The following is a 13,068-nucleotide window of genomic DNA, read 5'->3' as shown; positions in this document are numbered from 1 at the left end:
ACAGAAAAAGTATATTTACACTGTGTGGTGCAATATTGGCTTCACATAACTCCATAAAAAAGAGAAAGAACTGAGTTGAGAAGACTACGTAAAGTTGACCAGCTGAAATGTCACATGACAGAGGGTTTGCAATGATTTTTACCAATTGTAGACAGGGAATTTTGCCTCAAATACAGCATTAAGCGTGGAGGTGAACACTGAAGACCCAGAATTTCACCGAAATACTCCAGAATAGAAATAGTGTTCCAAAATATACTAAAGTAATAGAACAAATCAGCAGATCGTGGCAATGCTGCTGGTGCACAACCAAGTTTGTTGTGGTTTTGTTTAGAGAAAATCTAGCTAAACTGCTTGTCATGAAAATAATCTGAAATTCGATGCCAAAACACGTAATAAACAAAGGTGCAAAAAGGTCAGATGATTGGCAAACAAACTAAACTGGACAAACACTAGAATCAACATTAGACAACTGTAGTCAAAACCAGAGAAACAAACCACATAGGAGCTTGGAATCAACTGTAGAAGTGAGCTATGAGCGAGACAACAGAGTGACTGAATGAAAGTCCAGTCTGTTTTAAAGGTGTAAGTGATTGAATACAGATCTGCTAGTTAGATGTCCAGTGATTGTGAGCTGGAGATTGAATCATGGCTGGATTGTAGTTTTTTGGCTGCTAGGAAATGAAATCCAAAGTGGTTGGCAATGATGGAGAATTCTGGGTGTTTGTGGTGCAACCTTATAGCCGTAATCAGTGAAAGCCAACGTGGGGGATGAATGGGAGAGGCTAATGACAGCAATGCTACATACAACCTACCCCAATAATAACTTGCATATCCCATCCCATTTTTCCTTCGATCTGTCCATCCATTATCTGTATAGATTATCCTACACAGAATAACAGGGAGACTTTCTTTCAAGTCTTTCTCAGGGGACTCAAGGCACAAGGCGGAGGACACCCTGAACACGATGCCAACCCATCACAGTGTATTCATACACTACAGATAATTTAGATTCAGTCTACAATGTATGTCTTTGGACTGAGGAAGAAAACCAGAGTACCTGGAGAAAAGGCACCCCCAATCCTGGAGATTGGAGACTAAGCCACCAGAATGCCCGTCAGCATGCCCAATCAGGAATATGTGTATATATTTGTGGTCCAACAGAAAAACAGGCACTGTGTGAAAGTCTAAAAGCTTCCTAGTAGATTGTTCTGGTTCCTAAGAGCTATCCATCACCGGCCTGAATCAGTGTCATTTGCATAAATCAATACAACACACTTTCTGTCTATGAAACAAGTGAGAAAAAACCACCCAGTGTATCACAGGAAGACGGTGGGAGCGAAGCTATTGCCTGGAGCATAGTGCCAGCTGCTCCTGCTAATGCACCAACAGTGCCAGCTTCCCCTGCAAGCCACTGAAAGGATGTCAGCCTTCTCTTCACCATGAAAGCCTACAAGAAAAATGCTTTTTAAAAAAACAGTAATAAATCATTTTTTAACGTGATTAGCACCCTAGAGATCATAACAGCTCTGAGTCTCTTCAGTAAAGTCAAATGTCTAATGTGCCACTTGTAGAGGTATCCTGGTTCATTCCTCCATGCAGAATATTTAACAATGAATTATATGCTTAGGACTGTGCATGTGGACTTTTTGTATGTTTTTTTTTTTTTTTTTGTGAAACTTTATTTCAGCTCACTGTCTTGTTGAAAACTCTATGACCAACTCTGTACCTCCTGACAAAGGCATCAAGATTATGGTATGAAATGATCCTAGTTATTCTGCTTAGCAAAATTCCTAATGCACTCAGTCTTTACATGCATCACTGATCCATCTTCACACAGGATGCTGGGTATCAGGTGCTGCTTCTTTCTTGCTTGTTTGTCTCTTTTGTTGACAAACAGCACATAAATTAAAACTGGACAGGATCGATACAGAGAAGATTAGAATAGCCCCTGTGAAAGGATAACACACAAGTCCATGAAACGTTTCTCACTTTAACAGGGCCAATGGTGATTTTTAAAGGCTCTAGGTTACTGATCAGAAGGTCAGGGATTCAAGCCCCAGCATTGCTAAGCTGCCACTGTTGGGCCCTGGAGCAAGGCTCTAACCTTCTATGCTTTAGCTGTGCTGTAATCAGGGCTGCCCCTGCCCCTGCCCCTGCCCCTGCCCCAACTTCTGACCATAACACATTATGGCATAAGCTCTCAGGAACTGATTCTTACAGACATTGTTTCTATGCAGCATGTTCGAAATCAGCTAACAACTAAATCAGCTCATCAGTTTACTTGTCTGTTTTTGGTGTTAATTCATTTTCTATAACAGCATGCCTCAGACAAATGTATATATTTTTATAATATATATCTATGTTTATGTAAAGCATTCCACACTTTACATTTCACAGGGACTTGTATGTCCTATGCTCTACAGATGTACTGTTTTCCTGGTGTCGCTTTCTTTAGGAAGATGTTTGTTTAACATTCAGGGAAGGAATTTTTAGCATCAGCGCTTTGTAGCAGTCAGGTAAAAATGTTTGTTTAAGATTTCCAATGACGGTCTATAAGACAAACCACTTTGCTCTTTGAATTTTCACTATAACCGACTGCCTCTTCATGCATTATGCCTTACTTATTTGGTCATTATTTCACTCAGGAAAAACCAGATGTTTGTTCTTTCCACATAGAGTGAAGAAGGAGAAAGAGATACTGTAGTGTACTGTAGAGAAACACTGTAGTTCAGATGTCTAGTAAGAGACAAAGCTTGTGTTGTTTGTGTTTCTGGGAAGAGCATGTTGACTGGCAGAGACGTGTCTAGTGACCCTCCACACACTGCTGTGTGATTTGGGTTTTAGCAGCTCTGTGCATCTGGAGACTTTATACCACTGTGTGGGAACCTTTGCATCCATTTAGGGTTTTGGGTATCCATGGTTTTGGCAGTGTCTTTGCAAAAGTTTGTATATAGTGTGTGGGTGTGTGTGGGTGTGTGTGTTTATGGCCTCACTCACGCTCCTGCACTATTTCGCTACAGAAACTAACAGCAGTCCTGGACTGATAGACCTCACACTTTTGTCTCAGCTTGAATTCTGAGACACGATACTCCTGTGGCTTAAGGCCAACTTTAACCCCTCTAACAACCCCACCCCCACCCTCACCCTCACCCTCAGCCTTATTTCTCTCTCTCTCCTTCCCCTCTCTCTCTTCATGCATCTCACCTACAGCTCAATAACATATCTTGCATATTTACACAAGCATATTTTACTCTCATATTCTCTCTCTCTCTCTCATATTCTCTCTCTCTCTCTCTCTCTCTCTCTCTCTCTCTCTCTCTCTCTCTCTCTCTCTCTCTCTCTCTCTCTCTTTCTCACTCTCTCTCTCTCTCTCTCTCTCTCTCTCTCGCTCTCTCTCACTCACACACACACACACACATGGATGTAATCATGTACTCGGTGTGCCATTGCTCCTGATCAGTATAAATAAATTCAGACTTGGCTTTGCTTGTGTCTGCTAAGAGAGCATCAGTGTAGTCTTTCCTGCCGCTACACTAACCTCTAAAAATAAACAGTTTCATCACAGGAAGTTGATGATCATCACAGAGCATGATGCTAGGGGAACATGAAAAATGAAACAATAACAGTGGATTATATACACACCTTGCACTCATATTTACTTTGTTAAAGCTTTTAAGACTGAGCCACATGTTTTACAATGCAAATTACAATGCAAAAAAAGTCACGTATACTCATTTCATGGCATGCATGCATGGGTTCTGTGTTTTGTTGCGTGGTTGGCTGAATTTTCTTTGGTATTGGCCTCATGTTTATAACACACACATTGAGAGATTATAAAGTCTTGGTCATGTCCGTTCATTGTTTTTAACAGTTCATGTGTATGTTCTTTGCCTGTGTGGTATTGCATTGCGTTTATTTATTACAACCACATTGTGTCTTTGTGTGTGTGCACAGGTGTACCTGAAGGCCCCTATGATCTTAAATGGAGTGTGTGTCATTTGGAGAGGCTGGATTGATGTGCAGCGTCTGGATGGGATGGGCTGTTTGGAATATGATGAAGAACGAGCACAGGTATAACCAGAAAACATACAACAGCAAATAATCTGCAACAATGTCTTACTTTTCAGTGAAGCTATTTCTCAAGCTTATTTTTCATACATATCTTTGTGTGTGTATATGTGTGGTGTGTGTGTGCATTTGTGTGTGTGTGTGTGTGTATGTGTGTAAAGCATGAGGATGCTCTTGCTCAGGCTGCCTTTGAGGAGGCTCGCAGGAGGACTCGTGATTTTGAGGACCGGGATCGTTCACACCGTGAGGACCTTGAGGTGTGTGTATGTGTACGTGTGTGTGCTAACGGTGAATGTGTAATTTTTTAGCAGAAAGGTTAGTGCATGCATACACAAAAGCATATTCTGTATATTTAGAATTGTGGTGGGACAAAAAGTAACCCCATGGGTGTGTATGAATATGTGTTCTATCTTTCTGTGTGCTGTATTTTCTATTGTCCTGCAGGTTAACTTATTCTGCTAGCATTTTCATCACAGCCACTAACATAATGTGTGATGCTTAAAACTAATTGTTACTTCTGTAATGAGCTTATATAAATTAGTACAGGCAAAAAAGCAACTGAGTTATAACTAAGAGTAAATGTGTGTGTGTGTATGTGTGTTTGTGAGAGTGTGCAATCCATGTGCTTTACTTGTTGACTCGTGGCTCAGTGCATGCAGAATCTTTGCTTAGTACAGAATCATTCTGAAGTCGATCCAAACTGAGCTCCTAAGATGAAAACCAAATTGTGTTTTTTAGGACCCTGTGGCATCAAAAATCTGGGACTGATGGCATTCACGGACCAGGGTCTGTCTCTTCTGCTTCTCTCTATCCCTGTGTAATGCACTAAACCATGTCTGTGCCTGTAAGTGTGTCTGTGTGCGTCTGTGTGAGTGTGCATGTGTGTATGTGTGCATGTGTGTATGTGCATGCGTGTGTGTTTTTGTGTGTGCGTTGTGTGACAGAAAGAGACTACATTGGTTTGTCTTTTGTGAAAATGGTTTATTAGAGCATGTGCATGCCTTATAGCAGCTTGATCTGTGTGTTCATGCTTAATATGTGTTTCTGCACTTTCTGATTTATATTATACTACAAAACCTCAGTCATGAGCCATATTCATACTGCCTGCCAAATGTTGTACACCTAGAAGAGTTTAATCCTATTTGAATCACTATCAGTGCCACAGACCAATCCAAATTACACAGAATAGCGATTAAATTAGAAAAGTTAACTCTTTGTAGAATTTGTAAAACGCTTACTCTCAGATATTTATAATGTTTAAAAAAAAAATCAAAAGATATTAAGACTATTGGTAGTCTTCACTCGTAGACAGTACCGGTATTAACTGTAAAACATTAATATTTGCTGTGCTGTAATGGCTATGGAAATCATTTTCAAGTTTATTTCCTCATTGGATCTTACAACATCCAAGCAAAGAAAAACAGCCATAATTCTGAAAATAAATAAGAAAGAACAAGAATAACTGAGACCTGAACTGAGGTCTTTGTCCAAAAGTGACTTTTAACTTTCTGGCAGAGAACAGCAGGTTTTTCTCAAGAATTTGCTCCATCCATTCTTTCTTCCATCCTGACAAGCGCTCCTTTCTCTGATGAAGAGGAAGGCCCCCACAACCGGATGCTACCTCCACCATGCTTTAATGTAGGCATGGTATTTGTACAATAAACTGTATTGGCTTAACGGCAGATGTACAGTTTGGCCTTGCGGCAAAAAAAAAAAAATAATTTTCTTCAATCCTTTTGCTGGAGTTTTCCACGTCATCTTAGTCTCCAGGGTTCTTTTTGGCATAGCTAAAATTAGAGCTGATTTTATAATTTCTTGAGAATTGGCTTATTTTCTTCTATCCTTCCCATGTTACCAGTTTTTTTTTCAAGTCAAGAAAATCTGAAAGGTGGTTAATTCTATATGTTCCTTAATTTAACTGATAACAAGATTGGCCTTTTCTGACAAAATTATTGTTCCGATAAAATCAAGTCTAACATTTCACAGTTCACTTAACATAATAATTAGAATAAAACTTTTTCTTAATTAGCTTTACAAATGTAGAGTATTTAATATGGTGCCAATTAAACAAAAATATTAAAATATTGGGTGTATAAACTGGCAGTGTGTTTATAATAATATATTCTGCTGTCATGTTGGAAAGCCCTCTGAGAGTTGGACAAATCCTTTCAGTGAGCAATCAATCTTATTCTATCATTTTTAATGCATTTTTAGTGGGGAAATAAATTTCATCTGTGACAGCCAAGGCGATCCATAATGTCTGAACCCCTTTAATTATACTTTAATAAACACTTTCTCCTCCTACTGGCCACATAACATCTTTGAATCTTAAAGGATCTTGTGAGAGTGTGGCTCTGGAATTTATCTCTTCTCTCCAGCTCCCTATCCCGATTTATTTACACTGGCTAAGGGAATAATTGTTCAAATCTGGCCAGGATTCTCATATGACATGCAGCCTTGTATTCGAAATGACAGGGCAGGGGTGGCATGCCATTATCTGAGGACAAAGGCGAGATTTGCCTTGCAAATGAGAACATATGTTGTTTAGAGTGAAAAGAATCAGCATGGAAATGACTGAAATGATGTTGAATGTGTGTGTGTGTGAGAGACTCATTTTTCTGTCTGTATGTGTAATATTTACAGCATTGTGTGCATGTGAGTGTGTGGTCCCACCACAGAGATGTATGAATTGGGGGGATGGGGTAAGAGTTTAATGGCCTTCTCTCTGATGGATGGAGAATGGATGGGCCATTTTTCATCTAACTTTTGGCCTTTACTGCAGGTGGGATTAGCACATGACTGATGCTCAGGCCCAGAAAGTATTAATATATCATTAGTATTGATCATCTTCATTAGGAGTGCTGTCTCGCTCAGCCTAAGCTAAGCTCTATTGACTTGCGGTACAGGCAAACACTCCTGCTTGGCTCCATATGATCGATATTGTTTTCTCTAGATATGGACACACACAAAAACACACAGACCAAAGTTTGATGCAAACGTGTAATTCTCTACCTGCAGATGGTAAAATCCACCTAAAAATGTGAAATTTCAGCTTATCAACTTGGGTCATTTTAGGTCAATTACTAGTTCCTATTTACAAAATGATGTCCAAACACTCACACTGTGCACTCACAGTGTACATTACCTGTTCTCTGTCTTTTACATTTAATATCAAATCTGGTAATATACAGACACATTAAATCTGACCAAATTACTGACCAAATTAATCACTGTCCTGAGAAGGTAACCATAAACATTGTAATCATCTCCCGCGTAGACACTACGGTCTTTGGGCTAACTTGTTGCTAAGCTACTCACTAGAGCAGTACCAACAGTCACTCAATCCTGTAAGTGTGGTGGGGAATGATGCTATACCAGTTTGTAAATTGTAAACAAGACACCATGAACATAGCATTTACCCTAACGTATTTTGTAGTGTGCAGTGTTGTGGTTTGTCATGCTGATAGTGTCCCACTTCTAGAGTCATGTTACATTTGTTTTGAGGCCTAATTTAGAGCGTTGTTAATATTTCAGTGTTTCGAATGACATTCTGTTGTACAATTCAAACAGACTATAATTTGTGTGCTTGCATTTTGAACTCGAAGCTCTTTGAATTAAAACATCTTCTCATTTTGCTCTCACTGACCGCGATGTGAAGGAATAATGGCAGCGGAAAAAGCCAGTGAAAAAAAGGCATAATGGGTTTGAGCTACTGCTGATTCATCCTCTTATGCTGGTATGATCATATTTAAAAAGAACTATAGCAGGCTTCCAGCTTTATTGTGTAAAGCTAAAGTTTGTGCATGGAGGTTAAGAAATAAAAGTTTAGATCAGCTCCAGGCTTAGAAGCTACTATAACGGTTAGTCAGGCGGACGATGAGCTCACACGTTGTCTGCCTCAGTGTCTGCCTCTCCTCCTTGCCGTCTGCCTGTCCGTCTGCCTCATCCGTGTCTAGAAGTCTATGTTGGGAGAGATTTAGGCATATGCACATAAACATATGTATCCGTGATACGAGGCAGCAGTCATCTTTTTATTTTTAAATGATTTGACTAATGACTGCCTGCCACTCACTCAAAAAAAACTAGCTTTATTTTTAGTCTGCACAGGAGCTGAGTTCTGCTGCCCTCTGCTGGAGGTCCAATGTGTTGCATGTCGATTTTAGATCAAATCATTAGCCCCTTTTTTCAAAGTCATTCAGAACATTCTGATTTGATTTCATGTAGCTGTGTTTAGATTTTAAGTTCCCACATTATGATACCGAAACATTTATCATGTTTTATGATCCATGTAACATATGCAACATGTGATCATTATACAGTACTGTACATGGGGTAGCATTCAGTTTCATGCCACGTAATCACAACTTTGTATAAATGTCAATTTAAAGCCAGTAATTAGCTTCTGAATTTACAGTATGGTTCTTAAATGGATGCAGTATTGAAGTAAAGTGCAGATGAGCTAACAACTGGCTAATATAAACATGTGCCTCACAAGGCAGGAGTTTGTATTTGAACTTGAAAATGTGCTGTGATATCAGAGAGAACAGCAATGTCCATGTTTAAGGTGTAATTAAAGCATTTTGACTAATGTGACGGTTTTGTGTGTTCCAGTGGTTTCTGATCAATATTACAATAAACGGTTTATATTTCTATTTTCATTTCTGAACTATAGCATACTGAAACCCAGTCTTGTGAGAATATATAGTTTCAATCCTTAAATGAACAACCACTTTATTAATGTTAACTCTGTGTGTGTGTGTGTGTGTGTGTGTGTGTGTGTGTGGCACAGCCCAGGCGACAGCAGGACCCCAGCCCTGGCTCCAACATGGGCAACACTGACGATCACAAGATGCGCTAATGGCAATCAACAATCCAGTGGGCAGGGAAAGGGTGACACCATCTTCATCACCACAACAATCTCACAACTTCATCGCCCCAAATAATTACACAAGAGACCAAAGTCCACATGGGGGGTGGGGGAGGGTTTCATAGCACTCCCTGGTTAAAATGTTCTCACAGGGTATATGATGGTTTGGGTTGGTATTAATCTGGTTATGGGGGATATGTTGTATTTAATTCTTTGCCTCTCCCACTTCCCTGTTCCTTCTTGGGGTTTTGCACTATAAAATACTTTTAAATAAGTTCCCATGATGCCTTTCAGTAAGTGTTCCTACCTACATTTTCTTTCATCCCCTATGCAAGTTATCTTATTTTAATTTTTGGCACTATTGAAATGAAACGGCATTCTTATTCTTTTTTTATTCATATTTGTTTGTGTGAAAGTCAAAATGTTTACTTTTTTTATTTTCTGTATAATATAACTTGTGTGTCCTCGTGCTTTTGTAGGAGAAACCAGCAAATGTTGCTAGTTACTATAGTTTGTGCTGGTTTGGGTAGGGAGAAACCGAGAAAGTAAAAGAAGCTGCTGATCTTGTTGACAAGGAAGGCTTATCATTTGTCATCATCTCCCACGCTCTCAGCGTCTTCCATGCTTTTCTTGTTTGTGTACATCAAAACACACTCTGAAAGCACCCGAGCAGCAGGAAGAACATATTAAGGTCAACGCTCTCCTATTGGCTTCCAGCTTATATTGTTTCATTTTGTCGTGTTTTTCATGTTTGCACCAGTTCAGGATCTTTTTTCTGTGCTTTGTCAGAAAATGTAGGCTAGCTTTCCCTCCTAACTGGTGCTGCTTGTTTGAACTCACTCCAGCAAATATGATCAAAATATGCAACATTACCTTTTTCACACCATGACAAAATATTTTAAGACAGCTAAATATCAGATATTAGATTTGCTCTGTTTTCTTCAGGATTTTGGTCCTTTGGGCTTCTGGAGCTATTGTTAAACAAATACAGAATGAATGATTTACTCAAAGAAGATTAAAATTTGTGTCATTAATAAGAAAAGAAAATCATTCACAGCTGAAAAAAGCTGAAAGTCATGTTTGAACTTTCCTAAAAAAAATACTAATAGCCATAAACAACAACAACAAAAAAATACTTTAATTGATATATTTATTTTAAGTTTTGTGTATTTAGTGTTGTAGTGGGTTATGTGTAAGTAAGCTCATGCTTTTCACCAAAATGTTCATGTTAAGGCTTTTATACATTACTGGTCTAACATGATGTTCCTAAAATGATTGAAGCCTTAAAGAACACAATAAGCAAAACTTAGTGGCCATAATGAATAGTGCTTTATAAAGGACTGAGAGACGCAACGCAGGCTCAGTGCGCTACCGCCAACCCCAATGCACCATGCTTAAATTCAGTTCCGTGTTTTCTTTCTTCTACTCTGTGTAGTCAGCCATGCCACTCCTGATGTAATTTATTACTAAGTTATTCTATTACTTAGACTACATTTAAGATCTGCGCTATTAGTACGAGCTGGGTCAAATGTAATCTTTGTAATCTTAGTAAACCTTGGAATAATGTTATCGCATCACTGATTTTGGGGAAATAAATAGTTATTTGTAGGTTTAAAAGGAAACTCGAACAAGTTCAGGTACAGCACAGTAACACAGATGATCGAGTCAATCATGAATCATTTCTAAGATTTTCATAAATTTATTTGACTTTAAGAATGAAATTGCAGCTCCGCATTACCTCGTGGAAATGATGCTGGTAGAAGCTCATTCCTGGTCAAAAATGCTGTACCCAAGATGTCTCTTAAATTGGTTTTATAAAAAATGTAGCCTATTAGTCAAGCCTAGCCTACCTCCAGCTACAACCAAAAAAGTTTCAATCCAAGATACAGTACATATACAGTACAGTGTGCAGAGATCATCCATGTTAAGGATGTTTCCGCTTGACTTCTGCTTCACCAATACTGCTGGTTACTTTGAAGGTCTCTTTTTTGTTTCATACAGTTCAGCAAATTTAGTGGTCAGTCTCTCTGGTGTTACTGCCATGTCTCGATTCTTCCTTGTACTATCCAACAGGAAATAGGAAACCCTCTCACACTCCCTCTGTCCCCCCTGCCAGGTGTGTCTTGTGTTGTGTGTCAAAATCTGCCATTGCTGCACCTCATAACATTCTGAGATTCTGCATCAACCTTTTACTTAATGCTGGCATTAAGACAAGATACACACCAGGGAATGGATTTTCACACATTTCATTTTTTTTTTTTTTTTTTTTTTTTATTAAATAAATGGTTTATTTTCTTAATTGTTGTTTAAGTTATTGATGGAGGATTGCCTTTTCATTTTCAGGTCATGCTATGAAGAATTAAGAAATTCTGTTTTGTTGCTTACTTTGATCCTTAATTCCATCAGGGCTTAAGGATGCTTTTTCTATGTTATATGGTTTAAGCTTTCCCCCAATTTTTAAAACGGGAGGACTGTTAACTGAAGTGTTATGTTTGACTTGTTTCTAAATAAACTTTTTACAAACGTTATGTGCATGTCTCTGTGAGGACCGTACTGCTTGTAATTGTATTTGTGAAACTTTATGTGCTTATATTTATATTTAAGATTTGCCCTTAAACACCCGTGACCCAGTGAATGAAGTGCAGAGCAGCTTAAAATGTTCCTAAAAGGCTTCCTTACAAGATCATGAGTTTAAATCCCACTACCGCTTACATGTCACTTCCAGACCTTTAACCCTTTAACAACTCAGCTGCATAATGATGACATCAGTTTAAATCCTGGATAAAGATGTTAATGTAAATGAATTCTATTCTGTTAGTTCACTGGACTGGAGAAGAGTAAAATTAATAAACTGGTAGTTTTAGGGGTAACTAGTGACTTATTAGTAAAACTATACTATAGAATACTTGCATAGAACTCAAGTTATACAGTAGGTACAATACAGCACGTTAACATGTAAAACCTTCACTTCACCTTCACTTTAAACCACTAAAAATAGCAAAGTCATCACCTCATGATCATGAACCCATGTGTATAACCTATAAATGGCCATCACTTAGTCATATTATACTTTATATTCCTTGTCCGATTCTTGTTTTCCAAGGAGTTGAGGATGTGAATTTAAACAAACAAACGTATAACATTCCAATCTGTTTCTCTGCTTCATGCTGATTTTGCTCATGCTAAACCTTCAGTAAAGTGTGTCATAGATCTGGAGTAATCAGGTTATTCTAGTCATTCTAACCAATTTAAATTCATAAATGCCTTGCATTCAGAAGCGTACCGTGATTCGCTCTCTGCTGCTGGTTCTCCAAGCTTCCTCACCTCTGAGGAGAGTGCTTATATTTTGTCTATCATTACAATATTCTGTGATATTGAACGTGTGATGCAGCGAGTGCACTACAGACTGGTATTGAAGCTGCACTGAAAAACTCTCAACAACCCAGCTGATTGAACACATTCTGTAGTACATGCTCCCAAACGCAAACAATGAGTGTTCTATTTCACAATATACCAGTTTTAATAGAGCTCTTCTTCATGTTTAAGAGCACATTGAAGCTGCAAGCTAATAACAGGCATACTGGCTGTGATGGCGCATGCAGGAGCATAAGTGCTTCCAGAAGAGAGACTGGTGACCTCAGAAGTGCTTCAGACTGATGAAGCTCTGATTGTAAATCCATGCTGATTAAAGCCTGAATATAAAAGACCTGACACACTGCTTACCGAATTGTATGATACTCTGGAGAGTGTGAAGGTTATCTCTGAAGCTGCATTCATACATACAGCAATTTTATTGCTGCAAGTTTCTAGTCGCTGTACTGTAAAGTTTTGCTTGCAGTAGTAATGTTTATTAATAATATGGGCACTGCTAGCATTAAAAAAAATTTCCATTAAGATTAAACAGGTGTTTTTATATAAAATTGTATTTACACATCATATTGTACTAGAGAAAGGATAATCAGTGTGTGCTCTTTACCACTAATCAGGTGTGCTGCTCATCTCTGGTCACACCCATATCTGGTTGCCAAGCAGTCACTGTAGCTTATGTTGAAAATAAATGGCCTTGAGTCACGTTGTTACTGTATGTGTTGTGTATGTACCTACAATAGGGGCACTCTAAGAAGTGAAAACTA

The 13,068-nt window shown here is 38.6% G+C and overlaps 1 protein-coding gene and 1 non-coding gene across 5 annotated transcripts in view; both read left to right on the top strand.

The window, feature by feature from the left end:
• Positions 1 to 11,463, top strand: part of cbfb (core-binding factor subunit beta) — a 37,171-nt gene extending 25,708 nt beyond the window's left edge. The window contains exons 4-7 of one of the 4 annotated variants that reach the window (XM_060877832.1): positions 3,955 to 4,071; positions 4,230 to 4,325; positions 4,807 to 4,854; positions 8,863 to 11,463. In XM_060877832.1, the coding sequence (XP_060733815.1) occupies positions 3,955 to 4,071; positions 4,230 to 4,325; positions 4,807 to 4,836 (243 nt within the window). In that variant the 3' untranslated portion in view covers positions 4,837 to 4,854; positions 8,863 to 11,463. Of the gene's footprint in view, positions 1 to 3,954; positions 4,072 to 4,229; positions 4,326 to 4,806; positions 4,855 to 8,857 lie in introns of all 4 variants that reach the window. The other 3 variants (XM_060877831.1, XM_060877830.1, XM_060877829.1) reach the window with 3 other exon arrangements.
• On the top strand, positions 1,883 to 1,993 carry LOC132851858 (U6 spliceosomal RNA). Its single transcript, XR_009649074.1, has one exon. It is a non-coding gene; the product is annotated as a U6 spliceosomal RNA (small nuclear RNA).
• Positions 11,464 to 13,068: the final 1,605 nt, after the last annotated feature.

Source organism: Tachysurus vachellii, chromosome 9, assembly GCF_030014155.1.
Source record: "Tachysurus vachellii isolate PV-2020 chromosome 9, HZAU_Pvac_v1, whole genome shotgun sequence".
In the NCBI taxonomy this organism is placed as follows: domain Eukaryota; kingdom Metazoa; phylum Chordata; class Actinopteri; order Siluriformes; family Bagridae; genus Tachysurus; species Tachysurus vachellii.
The sequence above is the reverse complement of the archived record's forward strand: the minus strand, read 5'-3'. Positions and strand labels throughout refer to the sequence as shown.